Source organism: Diuraphis noxia, unplaced genomic scaffold (genome assembly GCF_037042655.1).
Source record: "Diuraphis noxia isolate RWA-SAM2 unplaced genomic scaffold, SU_Dnox_SAM2 contig0003, whole genome shotgun sequence".
Lineage (NCBI taxonomy): Eukaryota > Metazoa > Arthropoda > Insecta > Hemiptera > Aphididae > Diuraphis > Diuraphis noxia.
The window spans coordinates 10,107,343-10,128,447 of NW_028301713.1; the positions used below are offsets into that span (position 1 = coordinate 10,107,343).

A 21,105-nucleotide genomic window follows, 5' to 3' on the forward strand; every position below is an offset into this window, starting at 1 on the left:
GGACACACGCGACTTACACACGGGCACCTAATGGCTAAGGAAGAACCACCATTATGCGAAGTATGTGGTGTCCAAATATCAGTGAAACACATAATAACAGAATGCCTAAAATACCAGCAAGAACGTCAAAACACCGGATTGGACACGACCCTCGACATCGCATTGGGACCCAATGCTGTGGAGAACAACAAGATGATCCTTTTTTTGAAGTCAACAGGTCTTTACAATTTAATTTAATGATTCACATTTGTTTTTTTTCTTTCTTATATAAATACTTAGAAACCATACTGTTATAACTTATCTTTAATATTGTAATCCCCTTTAAAAAAAAAAAAATGTTGTAAAAATCTTAAACCATGTAAACATACCACAACTGTAACTAATGGCCATGTAGTTGCCGAGTTTTTATTTGATCAATAAAATAAAAAAAAAAAAAAAAAGCTGAAGCTGTTATGAATTATGGTTAAAGGTTACTGGTTAGTGCCTAAGCAACTTTACTACTTACCAGCCACACACTTATGTGCCAGTGTGGCTCTTTAAGAAAATCTGAAGGTGGTTAATAGTTGCCTTGGATATAGCAGACGCTGGTACTATGGTTGCACAACGGCCTATATCAAGATTCCAGGCACGGATTGACGGATTGAGCCGGCGGGCTACCAGGCAAAACCCAGCGGGCCGTTAGGCGTTAACAATTTGAAAGATTTGGGTCGGTTTGTTGATATTTTAAATCAGTGGAAATATCTTATACATAGTTTATTAATTATAAATCTTTTTAAGTAAAAAAATTGTTTAAGAACGTGGGTCGGTCTGGAGAGCCCAGTAAGTAATTTCTTCCCATTCCGGCGGCGCTGCCTATATCGGATCACGACGTGGCTAAGCGCCGAATGTTCTCATCAAATCTGACAAAAAGCCGCATACAAGAGCCCTCTACGATGTTGGAATTTCATATTTTTGAAGTTATAGCTATTTCAAATTTGGAGTTGAGTGGTAAATACTAAATACATAGATGATATATTGTCTATGGGTGAATATTAAATAGTATATCGTAGATTCGTAGAGCTAGGCAGCCTAGGCCTTATATGAGAAGATTTTGAGGATTCGACTTCTCCCTCCTCGAAAATTGGTTTCTGCTACGGCCATGTAGAGTATTGATAAGGCTAGCAGCTGCTAGGGTCTAGATAAACGGTTCTCAACCTTTTTATATCTGCAATCTGCATTGACTGCATTCTGCCAGACTGCGTACCACCTGAACAATTTGAAAATTGTTAAGTACTATTAAATTTCGACTAAATAACTTATCTTTTATGTATACATTATTGACTTAATATATTATACTTATAAATATGTGCGATAATTATTAATAATATTAAATAAACCTAATATTAATTATTATAATTTGAGATACATAATGTATCATACATTCCATTTTTTTTTATGAAGGGAGATATTTTAGAGTAGGTATTACCCATGAGATTTTCGCGTACCATAAGTTGAGAAACGCTGGTCTTGGTTATATTTTTCTACTATTTCACATTATAATAAGTGTCAGTACACGTAATAATAATAATCTGCGTCACTTAGTTGACCTACTTGGCTAGTGGTTTCTAACTCAATACTATACATGGACCACTTGTAAATTATCCGTCATGGACCATGACTTTGTTTTAAAACATACAATCTGTAATTTAATATTAACAATAAGTATGTATTCAGTTCATATTAATTTAGACACTTGAAAAAATAAGTCATCCAATGGTGACACTTTATACAGAAATAAATTAGCTTAATTTTTAGAATATTTAACTTTGGTTGGGATCACGACATTATTGTCTCCACTTAACTCTTAAGAGGACGCCACACCCGCATGTGTTGTCTTCGTCGTACAAGTGCATAGCATAGCAAATTTTACGCTCAGCAGATCACGTTTATCTCCGTTATTTTAAAATTTAGAGTGAATTGACCTATTATAAAAATTAAAGGCAAGATTATTACCGAGTGCATCTCATAGGCTTTTTATTATATTTTAATTTTAAGCCGAGTTATGAGTATTTTTAGATATAAAAATTATTTACAATTTTAAAATACTCATTACTTGCTTTAAAATTAAAATATAATAAAAAGCCTTCGAAGGGGATTATCAGGAATGGCGTCAGATATAAGTGCAGAAATCAGGGAATTCGGGTGATTAGTTAGTCGTGACTTCGTGAGCGGAAACGTTTGAATGGTATTTACGCATTTTCATTTACTATGTTAATTCTCAGGTTAGTATGAATAGTGTAATTTGAAACATAGAATGGGGCGTTTGTAATTATGCGAAGAGTTACGGATTGGAAGTTTTGAATTTAAGTTATATTTGATGTTTGGCTGCCCCCATAGTTAGATGCCGACATGACCAGATAGGCATCAATAGCGTTTCTGCCTATAGTGTTTATGAGGATACGTTTAATTTTTATCTGGTTTGTCCAGGTTAGGTGTTGGTTAAGTATTAATATACGCCTAAGTAGCAAAAGCTATAAATATAGTGACTTTTAGGATGTTTTAGGACCGGTAAAAGTCAAATTTAATGATTTTTATTGAGATAAATTTTTTTTTTCTATTTCGTGAACCAGGATGACATGTTATGATTCTATTATTCCATAATGGTAACTGGCTACTATCAATATTATTGTAATCATTGGCATAAAATAAACGTTGAAATAATATTAATGTTTTTTCTATTGGCGAGGACCTCTAATTAGTATTTAAAATATTTAATATCATCTACAATGTTAAATGGTAAGAATTACGTATTAAGTTTACGAAAATTAAATGCAATTTAATTTAAATAATAAAGTAATAAATATAAACTTATAACTAATTGGTATCTAATATGGTACAACTTTAGTATAGTCATGGTAAATATTATGATCTATGGTGATGACGATGATGATTATATAAATAGTTATACTATAGTTTACAGTATTTCACGTCATATTATTCAAATTATATACTCAAAAGTCAAAAGTCAAAAGCATCAAAGCACTGAAAGTCTCAATTTCAATATAAGGTTGGCAATGTTACCTTAAAATATTGTTACTAACTTTACTATGCTAACTACCGTCTACCATCACGGAACAATAATTTACAAGTTAATAGATCTATGCCAGGGGTTCTTAATCGGGGTGAAATTTCACCTAAGGGTGACATAGATCCTATGTAGGGGTCGTAAGAGTACTGTATCAGCTCTTATTTATTAAACATTTATTATTATGATGTTAAGGAGACGTGGTATTATTGAGTTATCGTGGATGACGGTGACACAAACCCAAAAAAGTTGAGAACCACTGGTTTATGCTAACTACTGATAAAAACTTTTTTTAATCTACCGTTATCTATTTTATTACGAAGTTTCATTATTCCATCGTACACCATAATTCATAGATTAAAATTTTATGTTCATGTGATTGTGTCATCAAACGACAAACTTTGAAACTTGCATTAATTTTGTATCATAGATTTCTACTAACGTAGTATATTCATTTCATTTAATAATTAATACACATGTAGGTACTTATATCCCATACTATATTAATGTACTAATGTGAGTTAAATCGTTTAATATATTGTAGGTTTATGTTAAATTATATGTATGTTTAAATACTACCGTTTTTGTATTTTTTAGTTACAATATGTCTTACAATTTTTGATTTTAATCAATAATCTCAGAGATCATTTGTAATCATGGTATTTGAATCTTTGGTGGCTGATGTGCTCAACAGGTTCATTGGTGAATATGTCGAAAATTTAGATAGTTCTCAGCTGAATATTGGAATATGGGGCGGTGAGTATAAATTAGTGCACTTTTAAATAAATTGATTTAAGTAAAAATAAACATTCTGTTACGCTTTTTAACTTAAAACACAATTATTTACCTATTTTACTACTTCAAAAATATTTAGAACATTGAGAAACCACATTACTTTTTTGTTTGTTTAATTTTGAAGGACCTTATTTTTATAAAGCTGCTTTCAAAAGTTAAAAATTTAAATTGAAGTACCTAATGGCTAACACTATTTATTTAAAATATTTTTTAAATGTTTTCATTTTTGTGTTAGTATTTGGGATTAAAACACTTGCTAATATTTCATTGATAATTTTGTCTTAAAATTCATCCATATAATTGATTGATAGATTGATTTGTTTTGTTATTTTTCTAATAATATTATTATTTTTAGCTCTGAAACATGTAAAAATAATCTGTTGATTATTATATGAATTTTCATTTATACAATTATTATTATTATTATATATTAACAATTCAACATTCTTAATAATTTCTATGAATGAAGAATATTTTTCTATTCAGATGAATAGGTATTTTTATATAATAAATTTATCATTTATGATAGGTAGTGATTTTGATTTTAACAGGGAAAAAGGTAGTGATTTTAAAGTTTAAGATCGCTCAATTAAATTATCTATTTTTTTACCTAATAATAAATAAGTCTTAATAATTAATTACAATATTATTTGATTAGCACTATGTAATTCAATTTATTTTGATAATTTTAAATTCTCAAGTCCTGAAAATAATCTGTTTATATAATATAATCTATTGACTATCAAACTTTAACTTTAACCATCATTCATATAAAGTTTCACTGCCTAATGGCTTTATTATTCACTGTGTTGAAAAAATAAATTAATATCAAGCTATTATATTATGCTTGATTATAAACTTTTTTATGTTATATATTTTGATTACACCTAATAAAAATAATATATTATGTAAAAAAAACTATTGTGTTACCTAATTTATTTTAATTCTAAAAACATTATTGAAATGAAAAAGTGTAACTTTATACCCCATTAGGTATACTCAAAAATATTACACTTTTATCCAAAATTCCAAATGTATGAGACATGCCAATTATATATTTTACTTTACTTGTTGACTTGTTGATAGTATTTCTTTATTAATTCTAATAAGTAATAAATGTTATTGTTTTTATCACATTCATTTATTTAACATTTCAGTCACACCCATATTATTATACTACTCTAAATTATTGTTATTGTAGTACCTAAATAATAGTCCATTTATGATATCTGAAACATGTTGATAATTTTTATAAATATGTAACATTAAAGATTGTGTTAAATATTATCAATAAAAACTAATTATATAGTGTTAAAATTTATTTTCTCTTTAAATAATTCTTATCTTTATAAAAACTATTTTTATACCTAATTATTTGTTTCTATAGTTTTTATTATTAAATGCTATAAAAGTCTGTTTGATTTATACACATTAAATAGACTGGACATGGCAGTGCAGGATTTATTTTGCTGGTTTTGTCAAAAATCAATTACCTATCCTTTTAATCTGTCTTTGTTTTTCTAAAAATCCATAATTTTGATTTAAGAAAGCCAAAAGTGATTGTTTATATTATTCCTAGGGTCTGCTTTTAATGTACACTGTAGTATATGCACTGTAATGTTTCTTAACACTGACATAAAATTATGACATCATTCTTAATAAATCAGTGAAATTAGTAGCCTTCATGACTGTGGTTGAGTTTAAAATATATTTATAAATTATGTATAAATATTTAATGCATACAACTATAAGATAAATTGCAATGGTTTAATAAAGAATTATAAATATATTCAATGCCTAATACTTATAATATTTAATATTTATATGTTATAAATAATAATGAATGTTTGTTGTAGGAGATGTTGTTTTAAGAGATCTTAAACTAAAAGAAACATGTTTAGATAGTTTAGATCTACCAATCAGAACTATTTATGGGCATCTTGGTAATTTTAAATATTTATAATATTATATTAAATTTTATTGTATTAAGAACTTATTTAAGTTGGTGTTGTTGTTGTTTATTTTATTTTTAAGTTTTTATTGCTATTGTTTGTTACTTAGGCAAGTTGGTTTTAAAAATACCATGGAAAAATCTATATAGTGGTTCAGTAGAAGCATCCATTGATAGTCTTTTCTTACTTGTGGTTCCAACACAAGATGTTACATATGATGTGGAAAAAGAAGAGAAAAACAAGCAGACAGCAAAACAAAATGAAATTTCAAGAATAGAAAATATTAAGCTGTTGGATCAACAAAAAAATAGTAAGTGCAGTAATCAGAATATCAACTTAAAAATAAAGTATTTATGTTTAAATACTATTAAATGATAATTTGTGACAAACAATTTATTAAGCATTACCAAGCTGTTAATTTATTGTGACATTGAATGTTTCATAATATTTATATATTTATAATTTGGGGGATGAGTTAGGATGATTTATGTAATTCACTATTTCTTTTACATACAGTCACATACTAATGATCACTTTCTTTTTTGCATACATTTACAAGACCCATGTGCATGTAATTTGAAAATCGATTATTTCAAACTACTTAAAAATTCTTTATCACCAATCCCTTTAACTTAATCTAAGTTTTTGAAGAGAGTGAAGAATGTATTGGTGTTAAAATTGTTTATTTATTTTTTCATGTGTGCTACCACATTTTGAAGCTGTAAAAATGATTCAATCTTAAACATTAATGATAAAATGCTAAATAATATTTAAAAATAATTAGAAAAAATAAAAATAAAACAATAGAAAATCATAAATATATTATGCAAAATCAATGTTAGATATCAATTTTTTTTTGTTATTCAAACATAAACAGCGTGGACTTGAAATTTCTACTAAATACTAAAATAGATATTTTTTATAATTTTTAGAATACTATATATCTGTGTTTTCCAAACTTATACAGTTGAAGTTTTTTACTTATTTTTTTAGATTCTGAGCGGAGCATTGAATGTATTGATTTTATCATGATGTGTGTTTTTATTTATTTATTTATTTTTTGTTTCTGTCATCACGTTTTGGGGCAGTAAAAGTGCTTCGATTTTTGACTTCAGTACCTTACTCGATCAGAAAGTGAATCTAGTTGGTACTTTGAGGGGTCCACCTAGCATTTTTTAAAAATTTTCAACTTAAGTTGAACTATTTATAGGCATTTGCAATTTTTGATCATTATTAGTTTTTTTTAAATTAATATTGATAAAAATGTATTTGTTAGGAAGAAAAGCTTGAGAATTTAATGCAAGGCTCTTAACATATTGTTACAATAGCAGTTGAAAAATAAAAAAAATACATAGTCACAATTTTTTTTTACAAGCAATCAAATTTTAATTTTGACAACATACGTAGAAATCATGAAAATTCGCAAATTATTTTAAACTAGAAAATTCATTAAAATTTTTTATTTTAAATCTAAGATTTGAAAATTTTTAAAAATCTATACTATATCCTAGACAGATAAACCGTCTTCGCTCAGAATCGTTTTTCCTATACAATGATATAATATCATTGGATTCAAATTTAATTCCATCCATTACAGTAACCCACTTGTAACCTACTGTACAGCAGAACGACATCCACTTTCCAGCTTTTTTTTTTAAGTTCATGTTTGATTAATTTTTGTTTCTAGGTTATAGTTAATATAAATTGTAAATTAAAAAATATTGAAAATACATCTACAATTTTTTTTCTATAAGTGTTGAAGTTAAAATGTATAAGAAATTCTATAATATTACCTTACTTAATCCAAAATATTTTTAATATAAATCATTTGTATAGATTCATTTAGTTTTACAATGGTGATTCATAAACTAATACATTTCAATCATTTCATAGTTTATTACATTTGTATTGATATTTTATTATATAGTTTTGAAATGTATATTACTCATTAATTTATTATTAATACATTTTAATATTTTATAATTATTTTTTTAGAAATAGATCAAGATAATGTAAAAGATTCTTTTGTTGAAAAGTTGGCTACACAGATTATCAGAAATGTGCAAGTCAATATTAAAACAATCCATATTAGATATGAAGACCGAGTAACGTTTCCTAATAATCCATTTTCTTTTGGTTGTACACTTTATGATATAACTTCTCATTCAACTGATTCAAATTGGAATAGATTTATTGATAAAGGTCAAGATCCTCTAGCAATGATTTTTAAGGTAGGTACATTTCATTTCAAGAAGTATAATTGATAATAATGTATATTATAATGTTTGTATTTTGTTACTGTTTTGTTTTATACCGTTAACATTGACATTTAGATTACCAAAAATCAGTAGATCACAAGTTAAACCAATGCCTGTGTTATAATTTTGTATATGCATTCAACTATTTTATGGTATGTTAATGTATTAAGTCATTTGGAGTTCAACCAATGGCACAGTTATGATTTTTTTGACAATTGATCAATTTACTCTTATAATAAAACTAGAAAAACTTAGGGGCGAACTGGTGAATATAAGTTTGCAATGTTACGCAATTGAAAGACAAGCTGGTGTCTTTATAATTGATTTATTGTGATCATTAATTGTTAATCAATTCTATGGTTCTCTTGATATATCAACTATCCCAATACTTCTGTAGTCAAAATATCTAAATTTAATATGACAATGGTAAATAGGTATAATAACCGTAAAATTGCCATTTGTCAGGTACCAAAACATTCTATAATTTGAAAATTTATTATAAATAACAGCATATATGTAAATTTTATGGTTGCCAGTTAAGATACATTGTTACCTTAATCCCCCTCCATTCTTTTCTTTTATTTTTGAAGGGTTTGTAATTTATTATTATATTTATATAGATTATCTCTATGGAAGGGTATGCTGTTTATTGGAATTCTAAAGGTAACTTATTCACCGAACAACCAAGAGAAACATACAATGATTCTTTCATAAATGGAATACCAAAGAAAGATGTTCTCCCTGATGGTTATGAATATTGTTAGTTATTAAATAAATATTTGTTTATATTAACATTGGTTTTTTAATTACTTAATAATTATTAAAAATATGACTTATTATTTTAGTATTGGGTCCAATTAACGCTAAAGCTAAAATGAAAATGAATCCAAAACCAGAATTAGATGGCAGTGATTATAAAATACCAAAATATTCTATTTTTATTGACATGGAAAGCTTAAACATAAGTAAATTCAATATTTTTAGATAAACTGGTTTTTTATTTTAAACAAGATATTCATATAGTATTATTTTGTGTTTTAGGAATTAGTAAAACTCAATATCAACATTTAATTATGGCTGCAGAATCTTTAGATCGTTTGACTAAAGCAATGCCTTACAGAAAATACCGACCATTAGTTAAAGAATACAAAGGAAACTACAAAGAATGGTAATATTTAAAAACAAACTATATTATTATAAATATTTATTACTTAATGAGTACAATTTTTTAAAATAAATATAAACTTTTACCAAATGGTAATTTTCAGAATGTATGTATGTATATACTAAGATACCAGATGATAATTTTATCAAATAACACTAATTTATACAATTTCTTCTCAACAGCTTAGCGGTCTATGTGGGTCCATCGCTGCCACCACTATCTCATTCCATCGGATCCTATCATTCGCAATCTTCCATTTTTATGTTTTCATGAATCATTTTAAGATCTTTTCCTACTAAATCCTTACATCATGTTTAGGGTCTTCCTATAGGTCTTTTCTTCACAATTCTTCCTTCCATAACTTGTGTTTGTAATTTTTCCTTCTGTCCTCCAAACATTTCCAGCCCATTCTATCCTCTTGATTCTGCTAAACAATAGTATATTTAGTCTTCCATATAAACTTTATAAATCATTATTATGTCTTCTTTCGTATGTTCTCATTTCTATATTTTAGACTAGGCCGAATATTTTTCCGAGCACTTTTCTTTCTGTTGTACATAACTTAACGTAATCGCCTTTTATAGTAGCCCTCATCTCACATCCATATATCAACACAGGTTTTAAGTAACTTGTGTATAGAATTACCTTCGATTCTCTCCGCATTGGTATTCCCCTGATGATCTCTGTTGCATATGGGTTTATTCATTCCAGTTAGCTGTGTCTAATAATGATATACTCTTATCATTTGACACTAACATTGGATCTCTCTTCTTGAAGATGAGTCGTAGTATTGCTGTATTCCACTCCTCTGGCATAGTCTCTCTTTTCCATACTTCATTAATAATACCATATAAGGTGTTTATTAAGTCTTTTCCACCTTTTTTTTAGTAGTTCTGCTGGAATTTCGTTTTTGCTCCGTGACTTGTTGTTCTTCAGTGTTTCTATTATCCTTGCTACTGTTTCCTGTTTGGGTTCTCCAATGTCAGGTTCCATAGTGTGGTACGTCATGTACTTCATTTGTGCTATCTTATCCTTGTCTGTTTAATAGTATTTCAAAATGTTTTTTAAATAGCTCTACTATTTCTTTTTTATCCATAACTAATTCTCCTTTCTCATTTAATAGCATCTTTACTTGCAGTTTAAAACCTTTTTTTAATAATATGATGAATACAAACTGTAAAATTTTAACTATTATAAACTTATAGATAACTTAAATATTAATGTTTTTTTTTCAGCATATCATTATTGCACTTATTATTTGTATATATATTATTTTAATAAAATGATTTTTTATTTATTTAATTGTGTTTTTTGTTAAATTTAGGTGGAAATTTGCATATAAATGTGTATTGGAAGAAGATGTAAGAAGGATCCATAGAAATTGGGATTGGATTCATATGAGTTCACATAGAAAATTAATAAAAGAGTATAGTATTCTTTACAGACAAAAACTAGAATCAAAAAAACCGTCAACCACAACATTGAATAGAATATCTGAATTGGAAAATAATTTAGATGTGATGAATATTATTTTGGCCAGGCAAAGAGTAGAAAATATAGTAAGAATCTTATGTACATAGTAATATTCTTTAAATATCTTCTCCTTTGTCTTATTTTTTCCTAAAATATAATGTTAAATATTAGAGTTATATGTTTTGAATTGTTCTTTTTTGTGTTGTTTAAAAATAATTTTTATTGTTATTTTCTATACATAACAATAGACACATAGTAGCTCAAATTTATAAATTATAAATGTTTATGATTTATAAAATTTAGCTATCATTATTTATGTTGTCATCAATAATAAAAATTTACTCTTAAAATTCTTAAATTTAGTATATGAAAATATTTTTATTATTTTTATTATTCAATCCGTAGATTGGTCTACAATAAATTTTCTCCACGATTCTCTCTCTTGAACTTTATCTTTGAGTTGTTTGTTTGAATTGACTCTTGTATTTTTAATTACTTGACCTATATAACATGTTTTTGGCCTATCTCTTCCGCGTTTCCCTTCAATCATACCTTCCAATATGATGCTATGGAGTTCTTTGTTGTGTCTTAGTGTATGGCCTATCATATTCCAACGCCTTGATCTTAAATTATTTAGCAATGTTCTTTTTTCTTTGACTAAATCTTAAACTTCTTCGTTTGTCTTCATTACTGTCCATTTTATTTTTTTCATTTTACGTCAACACCACGTATCTAAAGTTTCTAGAGTGGTTTTCTCTTTTTTGTTCAATGTCCATGTTTTGCTGCCATATAATGCTGTACTCTATACATATGTTTTAATTAATCATTTTCATGTTCTTAGATCTATGAAAATGTTAAGTGTTTATATTTATATATATGTATATGTATGTATTTACAGGTGGAAAGAGAAGGAAAAATTCAAGAAGAAATAAAAAAAGTAGAATCAGAACGAGGCTGGTTTAGTTTTTGGCGTTCCAAAAATGATGATGATAAGGAAAAAGAAAAAGATATAAGTAATTTATGATTTTATTAAAAGTTAATGCTTATTTTAACTTATTTTTGTATTTCAGTTAAGCAATTTGAAGAAGTTATGAATGTGAGTGAAAAAGAAAAATTATATAAAGCAATAGGTTACCAAGAAAGTTCAGCTACAACCATATACCCCGAAACATTTGTAGACACAATATTTAAATTTTGTTTACATACATTTGAAATTTCTGTGTTTGACGAAGAATTTACATCTACTCAAAAAGTGTTGACAATCTGCTTTAAAGAATTTTCATTGGAACTTCAAAGAAGATTAACAGCTAATGCTATAAAGTATTACAATACAATTATTTACTTATATATTTCATTTATTAACAAAATATTATGATTTTTATTCTAGAGTGGAAGCTTCTGGAGAAACATTATCAGTATTAGGTTTACAACAATTAAATACTATACCAAAACTTATTATCTCTAAATCAGTTGATCAATACAAGAGCGCTCAGGATTTAGCATGTAGTCAAAATATTGATCAAGATACCATTGACAAACAAAAGTATTTATTCAGTTTGTTGTTTGAAACAAATCCTCTTGATCAGAGCTGTGATAGTAGGGTGATAATGTCATTCAGACCTTTAAAAATGGTCTATGATGCCCAAACAATAATTAAAATTATAAATATATTTACAACACAACAATCAAATGTTACAACACAGTATGTTAAGTATACATTTTATTTGGTTAATATTTTAATAGTTAATAACAAAATAATATGTGATATATATTGGGCATATTTACATTTCAATTTATAATATTATTATTTTTTATTATTACGAAGATTACAAGCAGCAGCTGGTACAAAATTAGCTGAGATCAAAGAAAAATCTGCTCTAGGTATGCAACATATCATAGAAGAACATAAAAGACTTGAATTAAAGATTGATATGATGCCATCTTACATTGTTATACCGCATGGTGGATTTTACAGAAAGTAAGAATTTTTTTTATCAGCCACAATCATAAATTTCTATTTCAACAAATATGGCCATTAGCATTTCATTTGTAAATTTTTTTTACAATATTAAAAAAAATCAAAATATTAACTAACATAGTTTTCTTTCTTATAGAAACCAGTCTTTATTGGTTTTTAATTTAGGTTGCTTAAAAATAAAATCCAAACCACAAACTATTGAGGATTTAGTAAGTATACATTCAATGCATAAAAAAGGAGCATCACAATCTGAAGTTTTACAAGAAATAGTCAATCGTAGCTATGATCGCTATTACATTGAATTAGAAAATGCTCAAGTAGGTGAAAATATACACTAAAAATAAAATGAATGTAATAATAATATTAATTATAATTTGTTTATTTTTAGATATTAATTGCTAATAAAGGTGACAAGTGGAAAAATAAATTTAATGAATCGTTTCAAAATGAACTTTATATTCTGAAACCAACCACGTTATCTATTCAAGTTGAAAAATGTTTAATAACAGATGATCCTCGTTTGCCATTACTGAAAGTAACTGGAGAACTTCCAGCAATTGATATAAAAGTTGCAGGTGAATATAAAATTAAAATAGCTTCACTTTTTATTCATACATTTTATTGTTTAAAAAAACAATATTAAATGTGTAGTAGGCGTAAAGGTAAAGCTTATATATTTTCCAACTTTCTACTTTACTTTTCAATAAATAAATTAGTATTAATGATTATTATTTCATTGTTAGTAGGTTTAGTAACACATTATACAACTATTTTATGTATTATTATATGTAATTTGAGCAAACCAACTCTTTACTTGAAATAAACTTGGCTTTTTTAATCAGCAGTAACATATATTAATTCAATATGCAACTACTAAAATATGTGTGAATAATACATTTTATTAAGAGTTTTTTAGAAGTGATAAAATAAAAATAATATATTTATTGAGTTTGTTCAAATAAAATTTATATATATATATATATTAATTTAAATTGATCAGTAACCAGTTTTTTATCTTCAATCCAACTTATCCTAAATTTATGGATATTTGTTTCATGATAAAATGATTAAAAAGCAATATATCTTCTCCAGATTTGTTAAATTCTTTAAAACTTAATGTTCTTCAATATACTGTCAAATATACATAATGTCTATATTTTAAACTCCACGTAATTGTAGTTCTTATGACTGTAATAATCCCTTAATAAAATTAATAATAAAATAAAATATTAATAATAAAATAAAAATAATATATTTATTGAGTTTGTTCAAATAAAATTTATATATATATATATTAATTTAAATTGATCAGTAACCAGTTTTTTATCTTCAATCCAACTTATCCTAAATTTATGGATATTTGTTTCATGATAAAATGATTAAAAAGCAATATATCTTCTCCAGATTTGTTAAATTCTTTAAAACTTAATGTTCTTCAATATACTGTCAAATATACATAATGTCTATATTTTAAACTCCACGTAATTGTAGTTCTTATGACTGTAATAATCCCTTGAATTGTATTGCTAGAGAATGTAATGAATTAAAAATCCTAATTTATCTTATAAATTATAATATTTATTTTTGATAGAGCAAGTTTCCTTAATATATTATTGAAATCTGTTTAAAACTACTAATTTGTCATTATTAAATTACAATTATTAAAAAATGTGTAATGTATAATATAGCTCTATTAATACCATTTTATGTATAATGTATAGTTAAGTTCAATTAATGTTAATTTTCCCATATTGCACTTGAGCCTTACAGATGTTCATAAGTAACCAATAATAATAGAACGTTTTCTAATTAATTATTAAATAATTGAATTTGAAATATTTATTATTTAATAGTAAAATAATATATATAATAATATATTTGCATCTAACTAGTTATAATATTATTTAATTATCTTAGTCTATTCTTTTTTTGTACACATATACATTATACAAGCATGTATATTGTTATTTTATTACAGAAAATCGAATTTTGGATGCTTTGTCAGTGTTTTTAAGTGTTCCTTTACCAAAAAAAACTCAAGGATCAGAAAATAACCCTCATGTAAGTATTTTAATAGATATTTCTCATTTTTTGTGGTAAATTAAATAAATATTATACCACATAAATTATAACCTTTTTTTTTTAACCAAATCTGTAAATTTATTTTTCTTAAGGATTTTGATATACTTGGTTCAGCAATGTCATTGCGTCAAAAAATTGATTCATTCAATATGACCAAAAATTTAACCAGTCAAAGAAAAGAAGCAGAAAAATCTTCTGATATAAATGTGCAATTTACATCATTAGATGTTAAATTAGTTCTTAAACGTAAGATTAATGTATAAAAATTTAATTAATGATATATTTTTTTTAAATTTAAGCTGGTTTGTTTTTTTAACTGGTGTTAAATGTATGTTTTAAAAATATTATTTCTTGTTTTTCATTTTTCTAGGTTTATCAATCAAAGTATTATCTTATGATGATAAAGGTTCTTGGTTAAGTCCATTATTAGACTTTAATTTACTTACCCTAGAACTGTCATTAACACAACAATCATTTAATACGAATATTGCTTTGAAATTGGGTAGACTATTTTTAGCTCAGTATTATAAAGACACCATCATACCTTTAGTTGACACACCAAATGAAGATGAAAACCAGTACCTTTTACTTATGAAGTATACTCTAGTGAGTACACATTTTATATTTAATAATTTTTCAAAAGGTAAACTAGTATTGAATAATTTATTTTTATAGGTCGATAAAAACTCTCCAGAATTTTATACTAATGATAATGTATTGCAACTACTTGAATTAAACTTCACTAAGTTATTAGCAACAGCCAATAGAGATGCGCTGCTTTACTTTTTTGACTGGATGAATAATGTCAGTTCTAATATAACAAACATGCAAAAACAGTATAATTATATCCCAGAACCTTCATTGCAAGTTCAAAAACCTAACAAACTCAAAAGAATGCATTTAGTTTCTAATGCATTGTCAACTATTCTTGAAGAATCTGCTGCAAGTAAAGTTCAACAATGTACGTATTATATCATTTAAATAAAGTATATAAACAATTTGTATTTATTATTTGATTTAAAAAAAAAAATTTAGTGAATAAAATATTAACTGAAGACAAAGATATCAAAGATTTAAAATTAGTAGCTAAAATAGGTGAAATACAACTTATCATTGTATCTGAAGCTGAAGATTTAGCTCATATGCTTATAACTAAACTAGAGTCATGTGTCGAAATTAAAAAATCAGATATTCAAGTTGATGCTAAATTACAAAATATTAGTGTTTTTGATCCATCATCAGATACAATTTATAAACACGTAAGTAACTAGTATTATATAAATTAATTAAAAAATATAGTTTTAATTAATTTTAATATAATTTGTTTAATAAGATTAAATGTTCCTCAGAATTAAAAAAAAACTTCTATGGTCTGTTAAGCGCGAGAACGGGCCGTGTGCTAAATAAATTTTGGTTTTTCTACGCATCCCCACATGACATCCAGCTATAGGGAAGCCAGTTTCAATAGCAGGGTGACGTTTGGGGATGTGAAAAATTAGCGCGTTCTCTCGCTGGACACAGCATATATTAGCAGTTGGTACGATTTCGCTTGTGAATTTTGAGAATTTTGAGAACCACTATTTTATTTTAATATTATGATTTACAAACAGTTTAACTCTTTCACATTTAGATTATTCATGTAGCTGAAAATGATGAAGCTTTCAAATTTAAAATGATCATGTATAATGAACAATATCTTATTGATTATGATTCACCAGAAATTTTTATATCAATTTCATCAGGATGTATAAAATGTGTATTTTTAAATCATTTTACGACCAAGTTATTAGTAAGTATTTTTTATTTTTTTACTTTTAATTAAATATGTATTTGTTATAAGTTTATCAAAAATAAAATGTTTTAAATAAACTTAGCGTTAAAAAAATAACTAGATTATAAAGTTGTTTGTAAAAATGTATTTGTTACTCACAGAGCTTTATAAATCATTTCCAAGCGGGAAAAGCTGCTGTTTATGAAGCAGGGGCTGCTGCAGTAGCTACCGCTAAAATGAATGTGAAATCTGCTACTCGTGTTGCTCTTAAAATTAATCTTAAAGTATGTATTTAAGTTCCTTTTTAATGTTTATAAGTTATTTTAATACTTTTTTTTCATTAACTTTTCTATATTTTTGCTAAAGGCTCCAGTTATTGTAGTACCACAAAATTCTTTTAGTTTGGAAGCATTATGTTTTGATTTTGGATATTTATCTATTACTAACTCATTTTTGGTTATTCCCAAAGGAACTGATCATATTCCAGCAGTTATTGATCAATTGAGCTTAAATTTACAAAATCTTAAAGTATCTAGGTATGATTATTTATAAGATTAAAATATATAGGTATAATAAGTGTTTTTAACATATTATTTTCAGAGTAAAATTGAACGATGCTATTAAATATTTTGTGTTTGACTGTCTATTGTTACAACCTATTACATTTTCTCTTATTGTAAAACGTAATTTGTCATCAGCATGGTATACTGATCATCCAGATTTTGATATTGTGGCTAAATTTGACTCCATCAAAGTATAATTAATAGTTTTCATATATATCCTACTATAAAACTTTTTGTTTAATGTTAACACATTATAACTGTCATAGGTAACTGTTAGTCATATTGATTACATTTTAGTAATGAAGGTATTAAATGAAAATCTGAATGAAGGAAAAGATGATGTGGCTTCTCCTGATAATCAACCATATTTAAGCACATCTCAAAATAATTCAAATGGTTTGTTGTATATCTTGACAATTTTGATATTTAATTTTGTAAATTAAAACATCTTACATATTTTAATTTTATTTTTATTAGAAATCAAAGTAATTGTCGATGTTGAAAAAAACAAATCCCAGTCTCAAGAAATCAGAACATTAGCAAAGTTTGAATTTTCTGTAAAAAATATCATACTAGAGCTATTTAAAGAAGGCCCTGATAAGGTAGTTAATAAATTAAACTCTTTTCATTAAATTTAACACTTTGATATATGTATCGTTTAATTTATAGGTTGTAAGTTTTAATTCTCAAAATAATTAGAATTTAACAGCTTTATTTATTTTAGATTTTATGAGTGATTATAATTTTACAAAATTAAAACTAACTGGCACTAAATAGTACACATGAGTTCTTTTATCTGTCAATGTTTCCATAAAATATGTTCAATATTTTATATTCTGACCGGTGCTATGAATTTATTGATTTTATTGTGGTGTTTTTTAAAATAATTTTTTTTTTGTACTGTCATCACTTTTTGAGGCTTTGATTTTATATTTCATTATATTTTCTATTAGAAAAGTGAACTTAAGTGTGGTAATCTAGGTTTTCATAAAATTAAGTTACGTACTTATCCGTTAAACATACTATATTATATTAAAAGAACGCTACACGCACATGTGTTGTCTCTGTCTTACAAGCGTGTAAATACCAAATTTTACGCTCAGCCAGTCACATTTAGCTTCATCATTTTAAAATTTAGAGTGAATTGACGTCTTATAAAAATTAAAGGTAACATTATTATCTAAGTTATTGCGTGGGCTTTTTATTATATTTTAATTTTAAAGCGAGTTTAAGATATACAAACAATTTACAATTTTAAAAATACTGATAAATTGTTTTAAAATTAAAATATAAATAAAACTTAGAGTAATATTACTTATCTTATAATATTATTACTCTATGAAATAAAATCTCATGTGATAACTTAGATAGTAATGTTATCTTTTTTTTATAAGAGGCCAATTTATTCTATATTTTAAACTAACAGAACTAAACATGACCGGCTGAGTGTAAAATTTGCTATTTACACACTTGTAAGACGGAGACAATACATGCGTCTGTAGCATCCTTTTAATTTTAAATTAAAAGTTTCCTAAAAAAAAGTCGAAAATTATTATTAATTATTATAATATAATGGGTGGGTTTATTTCACGGTAATTTCCCTAGTCAAAATTGTTAGCTTGTCTGCCATAGTTGGTATGTGACTATTTGTTGGCATATTTTTATCACTAGTGATTGATATTTTCTTAATAACATCATGATTTATAATTATAAAACTAATTATTTAATTTAATTATATTTTGTATCTAATTTTAAAAATTATTTTTATTATTATTATTATGATTATGGCTATTTTTTATTTTTATAGAATGGTTTACAAATTAAGAATAATAGTATGGGACAATTTATGTTTTCCTCATTAACTGTGGATGGATCTATGCAGACAGATCTTTCATTAGCTCTGACATTATATTTGTTAGATGTAACACTAGATGACACCCGAGTAAATAAATCTCCTGGAAATAAGGTAGTACGTTATATGGAGAGAAAGAAGAGTAATTTTGAAAATGAAAGTTTGAAAAATACTATTGACATGAAATACAAACAAACCCTTGCTGGATCTGATGGTAATTTTTAATCTTTAATAATCCCTTTAAAATCACTAATTTCCTAATCTTATTGATATTCTAGTTCAACTGAACATTTTTAGTTTTAACTTAATATTTAATGTGGAATATATTCAATACCTGTTGAATTTCTTTATATTGCCATCTCAAAATCAAGATTTAGTAACAAATGATGTAATAAAGAATGCCAAACAAAATATCACGGTAGTAATAAATACACTAAACCACAAATTTGGTAAATTGTTCATTTTTCTAATATGTTATAGAAAGAGAAACCAAATGCCATTCAACAAAAAGAAAACAATAAAACGCTTTTGTTGAAAGTACAATTAGAAAAACCTGATATTATATTGGTTGAAAGTTTGGATGACATTAATACAAATGCAATTATTATGAATGTAATATTTTAACAATATATAGATTAATAACTTAATAACTACCATAAATTAATTCTAGACTGAAGCCACATTGAAACTGCGCATGTCTACTCCAACTCGTCAAACTATAAATGGAGAAATTAAAGATTTACAATTATATTCTTGCTGCTATAATCCTATTAGAAGAAAAGACACAATGAATCAAGTTAATATTAATATTTTGTGTTTTTATAAATTTGTTTTAAGTTAATTTTTTTGTGTATAATATTAAATTTTTATGAAATAGATATTAAGGCCAGTCACCATAAATGTTATTGGTTCAACACCTGATGATACTTGTCTTAACATTGATGTGACAATGACTCCTTTAATAATATCAGTTACACCAGGTAATCATTTTCTAATGTAGCCATTTAAGCTAATTTTTAGTTTCTAGAATATTTTTTTTTTCTCAGCTAATATTGAAATGTTAAATCGTATAAATCAAAGTTTAACTGAAAAAAAAGAAAATTTATCTGAAGAACCAAAGTATGAGGAACAAAAATATGAAGATCTGTGGAATAAAACAATGTTTAATGATTCAGAATTCTGGTTTTTAAAAACTGGTAAGTGTATTATTCAAAGTTATTAAAAATTGTTTACTAATTGATATTACCACAATATTTCAGAGTTAGGTGTTGAAGCTAGTAATTTAGACAAAGATGATGTATTACCTGTATTAAAGAAAAGTGAAGTTTGTATTATATCTATTCCTTCTATAGTTTTTACCATTGAAGCAGGAATTGGTACTAAAACAATGCCAATGTTATTAACCGAGTGTACATTTAATGGTTCTATAAATAATTGGAGCTCAAAGGTAAGCTAAAAATCCTGTTAATTAATTAGACTATTATTTTTATATAATTTTAGTTGGTTATAAATCTATGATTCATTTATTGTGATTCAATGATTTTGATGATTATTTTAAATTAAAAAATTCTTCATATTTTGTAGTTATCTGTAGCAGGAGAATTGACAATGCAAATGAATTATTATAACAGCCGATTAGCTCTTTGGGAGCCATTTATTGAGCCTGTTGAGGTTGAATCTACTATTAGTACTAAATATAAACCATGGTTACTTGAACTGAAGGTAATCAATATAACTTTAAATAATTTTAAATGATAATTTAAATTTAATAAATATTTTAGTTGGAGACTTTTGACCAAAATCGAAGTCCTCAAGAAGAAGTATTTCAAAGGAAGCCAACAATGAAAATTTCTTTGATATCATATGTATGATTTCTCAGTAAATGTTTTGATGACATGAGTATAACAAATATTAATTTTGTTTTTTTTTTCAATTTCAGGAAACTATTGAAATAACTATGACAAAAACTGCTTTAGAAGTTTTGACCAGTTTAGGTAAAGCTTTTAATGAAGCAATTACAGCAGAAATACCACTTTCGAAAAGAATTGAAGCAGCTCCATACGTAGTGCAGAATAATCTTGGATTTGATATAACTATTATGATATCAAATACACCATTTAAAGTAATAATTGAATGTTAACAATTTTTTACA

The 21,105-nt window shown here is 25.9% G+C and overlaps 1 protein-coding gene across 2 annotated transcripts in view; it reads left to right on the forward strand.

Annotated features, from left to right (window-relative positions):
- Positions 1–3,408: 3,408 nt before the first annotated feature.
- The window catches only part of Vps13 (vacuolar protein sorting 13C), a 31,163-nt gene continuing 13,466 nt past the window's right edge, over positions 3,409–21,105 (forward strand). Inside the window, exons 1-36 of one of the 2 annotated variants that reach the window (XM_015515009.2) lie at positions 3,409–3,580; positions 3,662–3,820; positions 5,716–5,802; positions 5,921–6,121; positions 7,807–8,042; positions 8,690–8,828; positions 8,915–9,034; positions 9,111–9,237; positions 10,559–10,793; positions 11,606–11,720; positions 11,778–12,027; positions 12,095–12,409; positions 12,533–12,685; positions 12,822–13,002; positions 13,074–13,260; positions 14,664–14,746; positions 14,860–15,013; positions 15,138–15,373; positions 15,443–15,728; positions 15,803–16,026; positions 16,398–16,556; positions 16,700–16,822; positions 16,905–17,074; positions 17,139–17,292; positions 17,368–17,497; positions 17,579–17,703; positions 18,909–19,167; positions 19,232–19,371; positions 19,434–19,565; positions 19,624–19,749; positions 19,831–19,933; positions 20,000–20,149; positions 20,213–20,400; positions 20,538–20,675; positions 20,735–20,818; positions 20,893–21,075. In XM_015515009.2, coding sequence (XP_015370495.2) covers positions 3,721–3,820; positions 5,716–5,802; positions 5,921–6,121; positions 7,807–8,042; positions 8,690–8,828; positions 8,915–9,034; positions 9,111–9,237; positions 10,559–10,793; positions 11,606–11,720; positions 11,778–12,027; positions 12,095–12,409; positions 12,533–12,685; positions 12,822–13,002; positions 13,074–13,260; positions 14,664–14,746; positions 14,860–15,013; positions 15,138–15,373; positions 15,443–15,728; positions 15,803–16,026; positions 16,398–16,556; positions 16,700–16,822; positions 16,905–17,074; positions 17,139–17,292; positions 17,368–17,497; positions 17,579–17,703; positions 18,909–19,167; positions 19,232–19,371; positions 19,434–19,565; positions 19,624–19,749; positions 19,831–19,933; positions 20,000–20,149; positions 20,213–20,400; positions 20,538–20,675; positions 20,735–20,818; positions 20,893–21,075 — 5,793 coding nt within the window. In that variant the 5' untranslated portion in view covers positions 3,409–3,580; positions 3,662–3,720. The remainder of the gene's footprint in view (positions 3,581–3,661; positions 3,821–5,715; positions 5,803–5,920; positions 6,122–7,806; positions 8,043–8,689; positions 8,829–8,914; positions 9,035–9,110; positions 9,238–10,558; positions 10,794–11,605; positions 11,721–11,777; positions 12,028–12,094; positions 12,410–12,532; positions 12,686–12,821; positions 13,003–13,073; positions 13,261–14,663; positions 14,747–14,859; positions 15,014–15,137; positions 15,374–15,442; positions 15,729–15,802; positions 16,027–16,397; positions 16,557–16,699; positions 16,823–16,904; positions 17,075–17,138; positions 17,293–17,367; positions 17,498–17,578; positions 17,704–18,908; positions 19,168–19,231; positions 19,372–19,433; positions 19,566–19,623; positions 19,750–19,830; positions 19,934–19,999; positions 20,150–20,212; positions 20,401–20,537; positions 20,676–20,734; positions 20,819–20,892; positions 21,076–21,105) is intronic. The other variant, XM_089222723.1, reaches the window with a different exon arrangement.